This window comes from Thamnophis sirtalis, unplaced genomic scaffold (assembly GCF_051295495.1).
Source record: "Thamnophis sirtalis isolate CommonGarterSnake01/CBP01778 unplaced genomic scaffold, rThaSir2_p1.2 scaffold_4, whole genome shotgun sequence".
Classification (NCBI taxonomy): Eukaryota; Metazoa; Chordata; class Lepidosauria; order Squamata; family Natricidae; genus Thamnophis; species Thamnophis sirtalis.
Window position 1 is genome coordinate 45,139,773 of NW_028261384.1, and position 16,769 is coordinate 45,156,541.

Here is a 16,769-nt window from a genome sequence, read left to right on the forward strand (position 1 = left end):
CTCTTAAAATCTAAGACACTAGTTGATTTTGTTCTACTACTTGTGTTTGCATAATGTTGAATTCCAATATTGCATGGTCACTTGCCCCAGGGTTTCTTTTTTATTATTATTATTAAATGTTTTTTAATTTTAGTTTAAAATGGGTACAGCATCTTTCTTAATATATCAATCAATTACAGATAAGTTTTGGTACATCTCCTCCACAGTCAACCAACATAACTCATATTAACTCAAGCATTATTATATATCCATTTTCATTTAACTGTGATTATTATTTAGAAAAATTGGTAGGAGTAATAGTCTTGAACAAAAATAAAAAAAAAAGAAAAAAGAAAAAAGGACAAATAGAAAATAAAAATTAAAATTAAAGATAGTAAATAATACAAAAAAAAACGACAATCAGGAAAACAAAACAAAACACAAGTGTCTACTATGAAAAAAAAAAGAAGTATATCAACTGGTTACAACATGTTTTGGTGCTTCTCTTCCGTTAATTCATATTAATTCAAATATCTTAACTCGAATATTTACCATATCAACATCATTATACCTTCAGTTTTAATTATTATGGTTATTTAAACATCCTTCATCCTTAGCTATGCTAAAGAATTAGTCCATAACACATGCTGGCAATTCATTTACTTATTTGTAAAATCCTCTATTATCATAAAATCCTCATATCCTATTTTAGCTAAACATCCATAATATTCAATTATATCATATATCATAACATTTTCCCAGTATTGATTAACATTTGATTGTATGAATTTTATTTGGTTTTTTAATAGTGATAATTATTGTAGTTAATACTCTTTATGTATAGTCTAAAGGTGTTTTCTCATATCCAATTGTTAGTTATCATATCAACTCCACATTATATACATTACTATCAATATCAATTATTATTCAGCTATATCTGTTACAAGAAAAAGCAATTAGGTTTAACTAGTTTTCAATTGTATTCATCAATCTATCAGCCAGTTCCAAATTATATATATTGCTATCCATATCAGTCATTATTCAGCTATATCTATTACAAATTGAAGTAATCCGATTTAGCTAATTTTAAGTTGTATTCTCCCATCTGTCAGCCTGTGTCCCTCCAACAACGAGATTTCCTCAGTCCAATAGCCATTCGTTGGATAAGTTTACCAAATGTTTCCATAAGCAAATCCAAACAAAAATATTTCGGCACCTTTGGATTCTGAATGTCGGTGATGAAATAATAATGTTGTCCTAGGCTTATAAAATTTCCCAAATTAACTTTAATTCTCAAGGGTGGATTTTCCATTCCTCCTGCACTCTGTCTCTTTAAATGAGTCGTCTTTATAGCTCCCCCGCTCCTCTCTTCCTCTGAGATAGACCAGACACCATTTCTCACATTTTCCATCTGTGTTTCAGGAACATTTAAGCATTCAACGATCTCAGTTTTAGCTTCATATTTTATAATCAGTTGATCCAATTTTCTTTCCAGTTTTTGATAAGAATCGAAAAGTCCTCTACACGCAGAAAAAAGAGCCTGAAATGAAATCTTAGAGGTATTTTGGGACGCCATGATGTGTCGTAGTTAAAAATTAGAAGCTCTCTTTTTTTTTTCCCACCGGCTTCGAAGCACTTTTTTTTAGTCTCTTACAGGCTGTCAATCTTATCTAGTTGTAAACAGAACTAGGTAGTAAAGTAATAAAAATGTCGAATCGTGACGAGCTAATTAGTAGGAGATAAGTTTTACGATCCACTTAGGGAGATTCAGAGGGGGGAGGATGTCGCGGAGTTTCTTGAAGCATTTAAGAAGTAAAGTAACCACCAGTCATAAATCCATTAGAACAAGCCAATTCGCCGCTAAATCTTCCTGTTCTTTGGTTTCAATTAGCTTAATTTTTTAACACGAACAGTCTCTCTTGGATAATAAAATCAGCTTACCAGATGACATCACTTCTTCCATTCTTAGGGGCAACCTGCAGTTTCAGTTAGCACGCAGCTAATCCAAAAAGGAATTGGCACGAGGAGTTAATACCCCCCCCCAGAGATTTGCGGGTATCTCTGAGGTCCTGGGCCTCTCCCCACCTTCACTGTCGTCTCCGGGACAGCTAGGGTTCAAAGAACCCGTCCAAAAATCCTTCGGTATAGAGGAATTTCAGGAGTAGCCTGAAACTCCATCTTCTCACTGCTAAGCCCCGCCTTCTTCCCTTGCCCCAGGGTTTCTATGGCTTCAACACCTTCTATCATTTCCTCTCTGTTAGTGAGAATTAAGACTAATATGGCCGGTCCCCTTGTTCCCTTTTCTACTTTTTGGGAAACAAAGTTGTCTGCTAGGTTCATTAGGAACCTGTTGGATCTTCCACTTGGTGCAGAGTTTATTTCCCAGTTGATGTCAGGGTAGTTAAAATTCCCCATTACTATTGTGGTGTGCTTCCTACATACCTTAGTTAGCTGACTAGCAAAAAGTTCATCTACTTCCTCTGCTTGGTTGGGTGGCCTGTAGTATAGACCTATAGCAATGTCATTTCCCCCCAACCTTTAATACTGACCCAAATGTATTCAAGACAGGGTCAATTTTTTTCAGAAACTAGCATAAGGAAAGAAGAAGGAAAACTATGTGCTTCCTTTCAATTAAGTTTGATTTGGATCTGTTTTTTCTTTTGAATGCCAGCAGATGGCTCTGCATAGAATTGTCTAAACAACACAAACTTAAGTTTCCAGAGGCTAAATGAGGTGTGAAAACAAATTAGTGTTTCTTGTTTTGTCAGATTTTATAGAAGCTTATTCATTTCTTGTCACAGGAGCAGAGAGACACACCCTTGTTTGGTGTGCTTGGAAAATGTAGTTGTGATTGTACTAAAGCAGAAAAGAAGCTTGGCATAAAGTCAGGTAATTTTCATAACAGTTCTGCATTTATATTTTCATGCTTTATTGGCAAAATGAAGGCTGAATTTCAAGTAACATTATGTGCCTAATTTTGAGATACAATTTGTTAGAAGAAGAAAATGTGAAGAGCTTATAAAATAGCAGAGCTGTGAAGAGCTCATAAAAAAAGAAAGGGGTAATGTCCAAAAATGTTAAAAATGAATTCAAACTAATTCTTTCCCACACCCTTCTGAGATAGGTATTGGCTGAAAGTTAATTCTGGCCAGGCTGTACTGTAGAACAGTAGTGTCCTGGGGTTTGATTATCACTGATTTTGAGATGAACTCTGTCACCCTTTTAAATATTTAAAAACCTGGTCTCCTGACAATGAGGAAATGTTAAAAAGAGATTTTTCAAAATATAGTTCTCTTTTTAAGGAAGTGCTTTCTCCATTTTCTTTCTTGGAGAAGCCTATAAATAGGGCAGGCACACGTTCAAGGCCAGGATCAATTTTAAATCACGAGTATTAGAATAAAATAGTTGGTAAAAGTCCTAAATCCGAATTCTTTATTTGAAATGATGACAACCCAGTAATTCTCCAAAACATGAGTATAGGCCATCAACCATTTCTGAGGGATAGAGATAGATATTATCATGAACTTGCCCCCACCTGCCAATACACCCTTCACCTGTCTTTTCTTGCTTGACATTGGGTGGTGCCTGTTCAAGTTTTTGTTAATAGTTTGTTTGTTGAAATTATTTTTTTTAAAAAATACTGATTTCTTAATTTTAAAACCCTGTTTTTTTAAAAAAAATGCCATTTTTCTTTTCCCAATCTTACCACTTTTCTGCTCTGTGGAGATTGTTTTCTTTTTCTTCAGTTCCCCTTTTGTCTTTTTTAACCAGCACAGGTTAATGCAATGTTAAATTCTTTGCAGAACCTATTGAGCTGAACAGTTTGGAAAGAAGGATGAAACATTCTACCTCAGCTGAAGGTAAACCCTACAAAATAGCGCACTACTGAGTTTGTACCCCCAAACCATTGAACCTATGAACTTTCTGCATGTCAACAAATGTTATAACTAAAGTAGTAGATTACCATATTTTTCAGACCATAAGACGCACTTCTTCTCCCCGCCAAAAGTGGGTGGAAATGTCTGTGCATCTTACACAGTGAATATGGGAGTCAAGATATGGGAGGTAGGAGGAGGGATGTGGGAGGCAGGAGGGGGGTTGGTGTGCTGCCAATCAGCTATTCTAGGCAAAAGGGAATGCCTCCGTCTATTGCTGCCACTCATTCGCCACTGATCACAGTGGCGAATGGGCAGCAGGAGCAGCGAACAGGCAGAAGCAGTGATGAATGGGTGACAGAAGTGTCAAACAGGCCACAGCTAATGGGCTATGACAAATAGGCCACGGCGAATGGGCTGTGGAAGACAGGCTGCAGCAGATGGACCACAGTGAACAGGCTGTGGGGAATGGGCAGTGGCAATGGCGAATGGGTGACAGTGATGAATGGACAGCAGCGGCAGCAAATGGGGAGTGGTGGTGGTGAATGGGCTGTGGCAGTAGCGGCAAATGGCAGTGGAGATCCCTGCTACCTAGAACAGCTGATTGGTGGTATTCCAGGAGGAAAATCCAATTGCCAATCCGCTGATCGGCAGCAAAGGCTCCAGTGTTTCCTGGCTGTGGCAGCAGCAGCTCAGCTCAATTGACCAGTGGTGTGTGTAACAGAGCAGAGCCCTAATGAGCCATGTGCTGGGCTGTGAGGATGTGATGAAACTGACCAGGATATTTGCTGTTTTCTGCAATGGCATTAGGCAGATAAATACCAGATTTATGCAGAAGCAGATTTTTTTTCTTGTTTTCCTCTTCTAAAGCTAGCTTGTGTCTTATAGTCCGAAAAATACAGTACTTTAATGCCATAGTATTTGCAGTAACCAAAGCCAAGATCAGAAAACCAAACCAAATATCCAGTAAAACCTATCCGCAGAAAGCTGGGAAGTGAAATAGTGATATAGCAATGCAATTGTCTAATGGAAGCTCTAGTAGCCAGAAGTTCAGTCTGAACATGTGGCCAATTGCTTCCAGAACATTTCAATGCAGATAGAATTTTCTTAAGCTACTAAAGAGTAAAAAAACCAAAAACATAAGGAGATGACAGGATAGGAATAGCTTAAGATTATAATATGGAGGTGTCCTGATAATATTTTATAAGCTTTCCAATCTATTGTATTGTTCCATGTTCGGAACAATTGGTTTTAAGATCTTCCTCTAAAGGTATGTGGAACCGATTCTTGTAATACTGATATATTTCTTCAATTACATTACATTGCCATAAGCTGTTTCAATAGGTCTGCTTCAAAATTACTTCTAGCTCCTTCATCCCAATATTTTTTATTTTATAGTTTTATCACTCTACATCAGTATTCTCTATTATTGGTCCCTCCAAATGTATTGGAGCGCTAGTTGCATAATTCTTAACTAGTTGAGTCTTGGCGATATATGGCTGAAAAGTATGGAGAACATGTTAGAAACCTTAGTTGGGTATCTTTGTATTGTTGTTTTGTTGTATAATACATAATATTACTAACCTGGGCACCTTTCATTTCAGCACCCAGAATTCTTTCTCTGATTATTCCTGAGAATTCTTGTTTCAGTTGTGTTATGTTAATAGTTCTAAATTAAATGTACAGTACAGCTAAGTCTTTCTAATTAAATGTGGGAAATGTTTAGGATAGAAACATTTGAGGGGCCAATTTCAGTTTAAATAATTTTATTGGTCTTTTCTTAAGTCTTTAATGTGAAGAAACTGAATAAATTATTCAAGAAAAAGAATAAATGAGTGGGTGTGAGGAGAGTTCTGAGCAAACAGGTATTTATTAGAACAGTTTAATTGCTCCATGCATTTTCTGAAAATTTATGGTAACTGTTGCAATGCCAAAAAAATAGTGTAATCAAAAATTGCAGTAATTTGAATAAACTTTTTATGAATCAAAACCTCCTCAGGCTAATAACATACAGGCAGCCCTCAACTTACAATGGCAATTGGCACCAGAATTTTCATTACTAAGCAGGGCACTCGGAAAATGCTACTGTGTTGCTTAGGGACAGCAATCCCCACATTGCCAGTTGCTATTGTTGAAGTAAATTGCATGGTCATTAAATAGGGCAACTTGCTGTCAACTTCCCATAATCAAAACCAGTGGATAAGCTGCAAAAAGTTTCAAGTCCCAGGGAAGGAAAGGAGGGAGAAGGGTTGGGGTATGGCATGGTGGGGGGGAGGGGAGGATGTGCAAGGATGCTCAGTGGTGCAAGAGGGTGCATAAGAAATGCAGCATAGATTGGGGAGCATGTGAAGGGATGCAAACATTGGTTCATGTTGGGAAAGTATGAGAGAATGTGCAAAGAAGGGAGGGAGTGCATGAGATGTACTGCACAAACTGGTCCATTGTTTTAAAAAATCCAAAATGTTCAATGTTAAAATATGTTGCTTCATTCTCTAATCATAAGTTGAGTCTGAGTCTGGTTATTTGCCGGTCAATAAAGAAAAATAAGTTCTTAAATTTGGATTTAAATATTATTTCATTAAAGATTGAAGAAAACTTACCCAGTGTTATAAAACATGTCCATACAAAGATTCCTAATAGCTGAAAAGTTGTTAAAATTTCTAAAAGTGATTAGAAAAAGAAGTATGCAAATTTATGGTTCTTTTAAAGGTACTGACCACATTTTTTGCAAAATGATTAGCTCAGCTCTAAAGATTATATTGGAAATCTGTTGCTGGACTACTTATGGGTGATATCCTCCTTTTCCGGAAAGGAATTATTGAAGAGCTGATCTAGTTGCTGGCTCTTCCTTCCATTGTGATTGTCAGTTCTGCTTTTTGCAATGCTGCCAACCATCCACCATTCTTCTCCAGAAATCCATCTCTATAGAACTTATAGTAATTCAGTGTTCCCAGACAGACAGAAACAAATCTATTTGGGGTGGGGGAGTGGAGGGGGAAGTGAACTTTTGAAACCTGCTCTCCTGTAAAGTTAATGGTAAAATATAACAGCAGAAAAATGTAGTTTCAGACAGTATAAACTGGTGATCTGGTTTGAAAGATATCTTATTATGTGCCAATAGTATTCCAAACAGCATTAGTCATATCTGTTGGAAGAAATATCCATTTGGTTCAGTTCCAAGCTGGGAGAAAGATACTGGAAACATGGAGGCTGATTGGAAAGATAATTTAATGATGAACAGAACCACCAGCATTTATGGTTCTGGTGCAGCTGACAAAATAGAGTTGATGGGGGGGGGGGTTATACCTTCTTTGGACTTTGTATTTGAGCTTCCTGTACCAGTGGAAGAACATGTCATCTAATATTCTATTGGCTGTTGTCAGATTCTTATGGGGTCATGAAGGGGTTATGTAGGGGTCATAGCTGGCGGTATAGGCAAAAGAGGAAATTCAATCCTAGGAGCTTCTGTGAGCTAATTTTGTTGACGTTTGGACTGATCTGGGGTGGTGCAATGAAGGGGCTTTAGACTCTGCTCTGGTCCACTTCTAATCCTACCATTCTGCCTTTGTTTCAAAATATCTTGTCTTGAATGGATTATCAAATCTGCATTTCTAAAAAAGTGGCCTTCTCAGTTTCTGCTTGGGGGCAGGAAGACTGGGGCTGGTTTCTGAATAAGGTGGCTCAATCTAACTTAATGAACACAAAATATCTGCTGCGGGCTATTAAGAAAGACTGAGTCTGCTTCCTGCCTCTAAAAAAACACGTTTCTCCATTTCTCATTTAGGCAAATATAATATTTTGCCTTTTTAAATATTCTTTAAAGTATTTCATTTTCTAAGAGAGGGGTGGCTTTCCACAATGCTATTCTACATAAGGTTTCTTTTTCTAAAAGCTGTCATAGTTCTTGGTCGTATCAGCAATGACTGTGATGAAAACTCAAAATTCTGAATTTTTCCAATTTATTTTTTCTACTTGGGTTAGACTAAACAAGATAAGAAATTGAAAAAAATTAGCCAGTCTTGTGTTATAAGGGAATATTTTCATTTGTTTAGTTTGGTGCAATTGACTCTGGATCCCCATATAAAAGATGGGCAAATCCCCATATACAAAATAGGCAAATAATTTGGCCTCAAATAGTTGCAAGTGTTTGGACTAGAATTCACAACTCTAATGAGACAAAAAGAAAGAAGAGAGTTCACTGTCATTTGAACATTTACCTGTCAGTATTGTAGCACAGATCCAAAATATGAAAAGCAACATATTTGTTAGGCATGTTTTGGGCAAGTGCAGGGGCAGCATTTTTTTTTAATAAAGCACATGGTTTTAGTTTTCTCATAATTGATTTGCAATCCAAAAGTAGTATCTTCAAGGCTTTGTAATCTGAGATTTTCAAAAGGATTACCATGTCTTTTGCATAAAGCAATATAAATATTCACCAGTTCGTTAACTGTGGGAAATGGTGTTCATTTAAGTACCCCACTCTTGAATTAATATAATAAATGAATTATAATACACCCAGGATATACACTTGTTTAGCTGCCTTGCTACTCAGCACCACATCTGAGTGATGATCTGCTACATTATATCTCCTCTCAGTCAGAAGAATGATTTATCAATAAAATTTACCACATTTTCATATCAGTACTTTAAGACTTGCCTGATACTTTCAGTTTTAATTTGTGTGGACTTCTGCAACAATAACAGTGATCCTCAGTCAAAAGCTCACTCTAGATCCAGCTCAGGATTGGAACCCTCCCTTCTATATAAAAAGTGGGACTTCAAAATGACTGCTGAAATATAACATTCCAATCAGAAGGGAGGATCATTCAGATCACGAGTAGCAAATGTGTGGAATTTGACATAATCCCAGTCACATATTTCTGCTATCATTTGGACCCAACATGCACGAACAATTCTATTTGATGCCCATCAGGGACTGATAACAAAGCAGAACAGTTGAATATGGAGCACGTAAATGAATCACCCTATGGCAATTATGAATATGATATAGTCATGTATTTTGCATTTTGACATTCCTCTTAGAATCACTATTTGCTATATATTGATTACTTATTTATATATTATATCTAGCTACATCGGGAAGACAACATTGGCTGTTTACAGAATTGGATCATTTACTCATAAAGTCTAATGTTTCATCAAGGAAACTTGGCATCATCTCAATTTGGCTGTTTTAACTGGATGATATATAGAAGATTTTGCAAAGCCAAGCTCAATTTTGCTGACCAACTTACATGATCTGAATGGACTTTGTTTCTGCTAAACAGTGAATTTTTATCAGTTTGATTTTAAGTTTTCATATGCTTACCAACTCTTTTGTACTTACTTTGGGACGTTACTTTATTTAAGGTACAAAAATCAAAAATTTTAACCACTGTGCTAAGCAAAATCAGGCACAATTGTATTTTTTTATGCTTAGGCCCATGTAGCTCTTATAGAGATGGCCAGTAGAGAAAACAAAAGCAAATTATATTTGTCATTTATTTTGATGAGATGCAATAACTATGCCTCTTTAGCTGAAAGGTTGGGTGGGGGGGTTGGTCCCAGATGACAAAATGCTTTGATTAGCTTCTGTTAATATGTATTGTGCCTTTTTTTGGTGCCATATTTCTGCTTAGTCCCAATTACCAAGCCAGTAAACTTTCTAAAAGAAGAATGGAATTAAATACAACAAAATAAATGCAGGCATTATTTTTATAATTGTACATTTGTGTCAAAAATAAATATACTTGTAATAGCCTCGTAAGTCCTCGGACTTACGAATGACAGCTCGGCAGCAGCCAGGCGCGCCTTAGCCAATCAGACGCGCCTGCGAGCCTGGCTGCTGCCGAGCTGTCATTCGTAAGTCCGAGGACTTACGAGGCTATTACAATACTAATCTTGCATTGCTATGAGTTCTAGTGGGATTATACAAGTTTTCTCCAAAAGTCCCCAAAGTATCCAGATGAAATGGAGAAAAAGGCAGCCCTCTCTATTCCTTGCCAAGTCATGAAATATGGACATTTCTTGGGCTGTACTAGCTTGAGGTGAAAGGTATTTTAAAATAAGATGGAAAATATTATAATTGATATTACAAAAACTAACAGGATGGATAAGAGAAACTATGATTACCTTTGCACATACTACCATTCAACCTGTTAATGGTAGTATATGAAAACACAATCACAGTTTGAGAAATTTCTTAAAATATAAATAGAAAGATCTCCATTCTGTTCATTCCTGCTAGCTAAACAATCCCTAATCTATTTTTATGTTTGCATAGCAAATACTTTGGCAGACTGCCAGGTGTTCAGTCATTCTATCTGGAGAGCAGATTCACCTTTGTATCTTCAGATGAGCTTTAGATGACCTCAGAATCCTATCCTGGCACTTCCTTCCTAAACCTTCCTAGGATTTTACCTTCTTAGACAGCTCTGTTTAAACAGCTCACTGACAAGCTATCCAGCATCATGTTATAAAGCGGATCCATAGAGGAACAGGTTTACTTGCATTCAGTGACGGTTGCTTGTGTAAAGACTTATGTAAGTCACATGATAATTAAATGAACCATAGAGTTGCTTTACTGTTTGGAACAAGATTTCCTTAAGATCCCATGATTTCTGAGAGAGCAGAAAAATTCAGCAATAGTTTTTTTTTTTTTTAACTCAAAATTAAAATTAAGAGTTGCACCTGGAGAAGAGACGCAGATATCTTCTTCACAGTCTGGTACTGAACTGAGGACAGAGAAGAGGTTTTGAGAAGCCACAGCCTAGAACCTACCAGGACATATCTATTAAATTAGAAGATTATAGCTTTAATGTAGTATAGCAAGATTCTGTCTATTAGAGGTAATCAAATAAAGAACTGGTCTTAATTAGGCTTCACTGTGTCATTTTTGGGCCGAAGCCTGAGACTTGGCCATATATTTATTTTTTTGTATTATCTGTAATTCATAATCAACATGGTTCAAACTTAGGCCTAACCAGTCGAACAAGCTGTATGCACATTTTATCTATTTCTGTTTTGCTTTGTTTTAAAATTGTAAAATAAGTTTATAGAATAGAACAAATTGTGCATGCACTACATGATTCAAAAACACGTTAAAATTATGTAGAAATGTATCAATTTTTTGCTGTGACATTACACACATAGACATAGTAATTGCAACCCAATTATAATATAAGTCAATAAACTGAATTGTATTTTTTCAGTTTTTTAAATTACATTAATAAGATATTAAGACAAATATCAATTTACTGCACATTAAGTTCTGCTGTTATAATTTTAAAATTCAGCAGATTAAATGCCAGATAGCATTACAAAACTAGTTACATAGATGCAGCCATCAAACTATAACAATGAAAATATTGATTAAATGTATGTGCATGAACTATGCATCTTTACACCAGATTTGCAAAAAAAAATGATGGTGTTAAATCTTGTTATTTTTAATCCAATAACTTTTTAATTGTTTAAGTGTAAATATTGGAAAAAAACACTTATTTCTAAACTTACATTTGCTGCACATCTGATATCAATATAAATATGTTTTTGACTAATTAATGAACTGGTGGATAAAAAAATCAAGAATTTTCTATTCTCATGCATGGAGTTTATTGAAATATTTATTTCATCTGAGTTATGGTCTTAAAATATTCTTTTAAGGCTGAACATTCGTATTATTAAATCTCACATTTTACTAAAACAGTAATCTTAAATCTACTTAGAAGCATAATTATGATGGTATGGTGATGGTATGTGGGAATGAGCTTGGGAAAAAGGAGGAAGACCTGCAGCCTTGGCAACAGGTCGTCTTCCTGCCTTCAAGGTCATTCCCACATACCATCACAATAATGCACAATTGCTTTGTTTTTCTTAGTCAGATTATTTAAATGAATCCTTCAAATATGCCTTAATATCCATTTATTTGACTAGCCTATATCATATGAAATCTCCCCTGTAATTACAGTCAAACCTGGATAGCAAACTCTATCCTCAAGCAGTTTCTAAGCCCTACTAATTACAGCTTCTCTGACTGGATAAATCTTGGCCCCTCCTTCAGGGATGATATAGATCCACCAAGTTTGTAGCTTAGTCTTGCACACTGCACCCTGGATCCATTTTTAGCAGTTCAGAGTCATTTTAGGCAATCAAAAGTTGTTTAGAGATATGTTAAAGGACATATTCAAACAAGAGTGTTTATCAAGAAGGGTTAAGGATATAAATTAACAATTGAATGGAAGCCAGAATCAGACATTCATATATGGAAAGTAATAGAATTATCTGTAGGGATTCAATAGAATGAGTAAGTTATGAACCTGGGACAATTAGTATTAGAGTCTGGCTAAACTATTAAACTCCTTTGGGGAATTCCTGTTGTAATAGCAACTGATAAATAACCTCAGGTTTCCTAGGGAAGAGATGGATATTGTTTATCTGATCCAGCAACTGTTTTAAATATATGCTGATTTTCAATTTTGTCCCTGCCTACTCATGAGCTTTAGGATTAGACATTGTAAATATACTTCACAAAAAGTAATATTATGTGTGGTTTCAAACCAGACAGATACTTCCTTACCATAGTTTTTAAACTGTCCTCAGCTGCACTTTGTTTTTGACTGATATTAATATTGGATGTATGATTTCTCAAGAGCCCGTTTGCAACCATTAAAGCTTTCCCTGACTGCTAAATCTATAGAGGTCTAGTGAGGAATTTTCCTGCAGGTATGATCCCATTTATCAACAACGTTGCTGTCACCCTTTTCCTTACTGACAGGTTTCTTGTCCTTTTAACAGTTAAGTGGTTGAAGAACTATAACAGCATTTCGTTTTATAAATGTGATCATGCAGCAATAGATAGAAAATGCCCACTTAATTTGTGCCAACCAAATGATGCCATTAAGAAAACATATAGACATTGATAAGTCATAAGATATCAAAAGACAAGATCTGCTATATTCCAAGTTTGTCAATTCTTTCTAATACAGGAAGGGAAGAAGGGGTGCTTTTTCATGTTTTTTCCTAAGTGGATCTTCATTGCTATTAGTTTATTTCTGGGAAAATAAAGACTGTTTGTGTATTAAGAATAATTTGCAGAGCAGCACACTTCCAAAAGTAGGTGGGGTTGAACAACTTCTAAGTTCAATTCAATTCAATTGAAGTTAGTTGAACATGTTAATATAATTAGTCTCTGTATACATTTCTTACATTAAATTATAATAGAATGATAATTTTGAGAACACACTGCAAATCACCCACAAGGCTGACTGGCCATGACTGATGGCAAGGGGCCTCTTGACCCATTGCAGCCTTTACTTAAATGCTCCTTTTCATGAATATCAACAGTAGAACTAACTAAAAAGTTGACTTTGCTTACTGATTTGGAATACCATGGGGAAGGGGGGTGTTAGTAGACTGAGATGCCACTTCCACCCCATTTATGTATTGGTTTCTATTTTGCCCAGTTTTTGTTAACTGTTAATGCTCTTTTAATATTTTATGTTACTGCTTTTATAATGGTGTAAGCCACTCAGAGTAATTTGATAGTGAGGTAGGCAGCATGTAAATTTAATAATAAATAAATAAAAAGTATCCCTGGCAATACCTCTACAGAGCTTTTTGCAGGGGTATATCAATAAAACTGTATTCCTGGACTATTCTGATTCTGTTCAGCCAGCCATTGAAGGGGTTAGGATATTGTATTCTAAGACTACATCAGACAAATAGAGTATGTGCCCTATAAAACAACTTTTTCCCTTCAAAAAAGTTGCCTGAGTGATTGGAAGAACTGATTTGAAATTCAAATCATTTATGGGCATGCAAGAACCCCCTTCTCTTTCCCAATTTCAATTCCACTTTAAGGTATAAATCACACATTCTCTACTCTGTAATTTTCTAGTATACAGCTACCATGTGAGTTATCCAGAGTATTTTAAGGGGCAAACAATTTTTAAGGGTTTTGTTGTTGTTGTTATCAAATCAACCAACTTGAACCATGTCCTACATTTTATATATTATTTCATTTCTGTCCCAGATTGAACTGAAGGACCTCAATCTTGTTGAGTTTCAGATGACAGTTGTGGGAAGTTCTCTGGCAAAAAAATGGCAATAAATAATAAAAAATAAGTCTAAAAAGATAAATAAACTGTGGATTTCAATTTCCCCTCTCCCCCCTACTCACTCAGATTCAGCAATGCAATTGGGGGCTAGTGTGCTGACTGGTCAGTGTAGTGGGAGAATGCAACAATTGGTAAAGATAGGCTTTGGGAGGAGTGCAGTTAATGTCTATGTTTTTTCCTTCTAACTCAAAGCTGACAAGAAAGCACCTTGACAGGATTGTGAGAAAAATCCACAGAACCCCATTATTTAAATAAGGTCAAAATAATAGAAACATTATCATTAATTTAATCATACTATGCCATAAATTGGAAGCAGGGCAGATGCAGTCCTTTAGTTTCATTTTGTAATGACCAGATGTAATATTCAAATAAAGAATTTACCTCTAGGAAAACAAAAGCAATAAACAGAAATCTGTTTTGTTGCCACCCTTTATCTTTTGGGATTAAAAGACTGAGTGATTGGTGCTGTGATTAGATTATTGCAATGAATTCTATATGGGCTATCCTTAAAGACCATCTGGAAGCTACCGCTGATTCAAAATGCAGCAGTGCAAGCAGTAATGGGCATTTCTTGATGTCCCCTTATGTTTCCACCATTACATGAGCTGCACTAGCCACCAATCAGTTTCTGGGTGCAATTCAAGGTGCTGGTTATTACCTATAAAGTCCTGTATGGCATAGGGACTGGACTTCTCTCCAATGTTTCTATCAAACCAGTACCTTCCAGCAAAGTGGATGTTCTCTAGTTCCTTCCATTAAAGTGGACACATAGGAATTGTGCTTTCTATATTATTCTCCTCAGCCTCTGGAGAATCATCTCCCCATTCAAGAGATGTCTTGCTTATTCCTAGAATTCCTGAAAGTTTTGAAAAGCTGGCTTCTGTCCCATGGCTGATGTTTATTATTTGTTCAATTGGCCCCTGTTTTGTTTTATTGATTTTGCTGTCTTACATTAGTCTGGACTTTCTGCCTAATTTAAGTTTTTAGTAATTCTTATGTTTTTGTTAGTTTTATCTCCTGTTCTCCTGAAGTTGGGCAGCCAAAGTAGGTAGGTAGGTAAGTAGATACATACCACTAAGTGGGATCAGTATAACGATATTTTTAACAGAAGTGTTTTTATAATGGCTATATAGAATATGAGAAAACTTCACAGTTCCTACTGGCATCCACACTTAAAATTACACCTATTCAGTCTGTAATAAAGCCATTGAGGAATACTGGCAAGCTTCGTATGCATATTCCTTGCCTTCTGTGCTGTTTTGCCTTGATATTTTAGCAATCTGCATGACTACATTAGTCTTATAATCTGCATGCCATCTTTGAGGTATACTTCATCCATTCTTTTGGCAGTAGAAATCAGATGGTGGCATTTTCCCATAAGGCCAATTAATATTCACCCTACACACACACACACACACACACACACACACACACACACACACACACACACCATAATGTGTCAATTGCTTTCCTTATATTTTACTGAGATTTCAGTAATTAATTTGATAATATCACTTATGCTTGAAAAGGCAGTTACTATCTCTAATGCAGAGACAGGAAATCATCTTTGCATGTAGGAGATATGTATTTTTTCAATTTGTTTTATTATCATTATGGTTTGCCTCACAGTCACAGATGGTTTTACTGGATTTATCATTTTATCAACTTATCAAGTGCTTCCAAAGGACCTGGACTAGAAAGATACTGTTTGATAGTATTAAAGATATTGCTGCAGGATGTTAGCTGTTCCAGATAAAGCTGCCTTTTGCAATTGACTGATAGTTATTTTTCAGTGTCAATGGTGTTCTAGTGGTGCTCCAGATCAGTGGTGGGTTGCTAAATTTCTTTACTACTGGTTCGGGCACACTTCCACGTGCACTGCAGCTAGGCAGCTGGGCGGAGCCTCCTGCCGCTGCTACTACTGGTTCACCCTGGAACCTGGATCTGGGCCGAACTGGCAGCAACTCACCTCTTGCTCCATATGTCTTGAGATTGCACCAAAGATGTACATCAGTAGTGGCTTTATCATTGTTTTCTTTTCCCAGGGTTTTTTTTTTTGTTTGCTTTTTGCTTGGAAGAGCTGCATTTTGGGCTCTTTTCTAATTATGGTGGGATATGTTTTTCCATTTTTTTCATTAAGAAAAAATAGATATTATACATTTATTCTGCAATGTTCCCTCTAATATTTTTTCAGTGTGTGCTGAAAAGTATAGTGTTTGAGCAGCACATTTTCATGCCTGAGCACCTGAATTTTTTTCACAATTGTTCTCAGAGCAATTGATTTATAGGATCCGAATTGGAATGGAGAAAAATGGTTGTGTGTGTGTGTGTGTGTGTGTGTGTGTTTGAGTGAGCGAGGGATCTGGTAAAAGAACTGCGCCTATTTGGAAAAGAAGGTAAATTATTGCAAACATGATCAGTCGAAGATAAGTATGGGGACAGGTTGGGCAGTAGAGAGAAAGTGATAAAAGAGTTGGAAGTGATTTTACGAATTGCTTCATTAATCCCAATTTTATGTGAAAAGGTGGTAGAAGAATTTTATGGGAAGGTACCAAAGTTTCTCGGAGGACATTTTTTCACTGACTGTTAGCACCTTCAGCTGTCAATTCTTCTTGGTCCAGTGATCGGTCTCAACTGTCCCATGGACACAGAAAACAAGGGTTTTTGGTATACCCAGCTTGTTGCCCGAGCAGCATGCATAAGACCTTCAAGTCCCCACACACTTGCCAACCATGGTCTTCATATTTAAGTTTACGAAGAACCAATTCCAAGTTCTCGTAGGTTTCCTTCAAGTATA

At 36.3% G+C, this 16,769-nt stretch overlaps 1 protein-coding gene across 7 annotated transcripts in view; it reads left to right on the plus strand.

The window, feature by feature from the left end:
- The window catches only part of LOC106537560 (uncharacterized), a 97,058-nt gene that overhangs the window by 52,298 nt on the left and 27,991 nt on the right, over window positions 1–16,769 (plus strand). For 3 of the 7 annotated variants that reach the window (XM_087712838.1, XM_087712837.1, XM_087712839.1), the window contains 2 exons: window positions 2,781–2,868; window positions 3,783–3,839. The exons of 2 other annotated variants lie outside the window; for them this stretch is intronic. In XM_087712838.1, coding sequence (XP_087568964.1) covers window positions 2,781–2,868; window positions 3,783–3,839 — 145 coding nt within the window. Of the gene's footprint in view, window positions 1–2,780; window positions 2,869–3,782; window positions 3,840–8,945; window positions 9,614–16,769 lie in introns of those variants that run through there. 2 more of the 7 variants (XM_087712840.1, XR_015696352.1) reach the window with 2 other exon arrangements.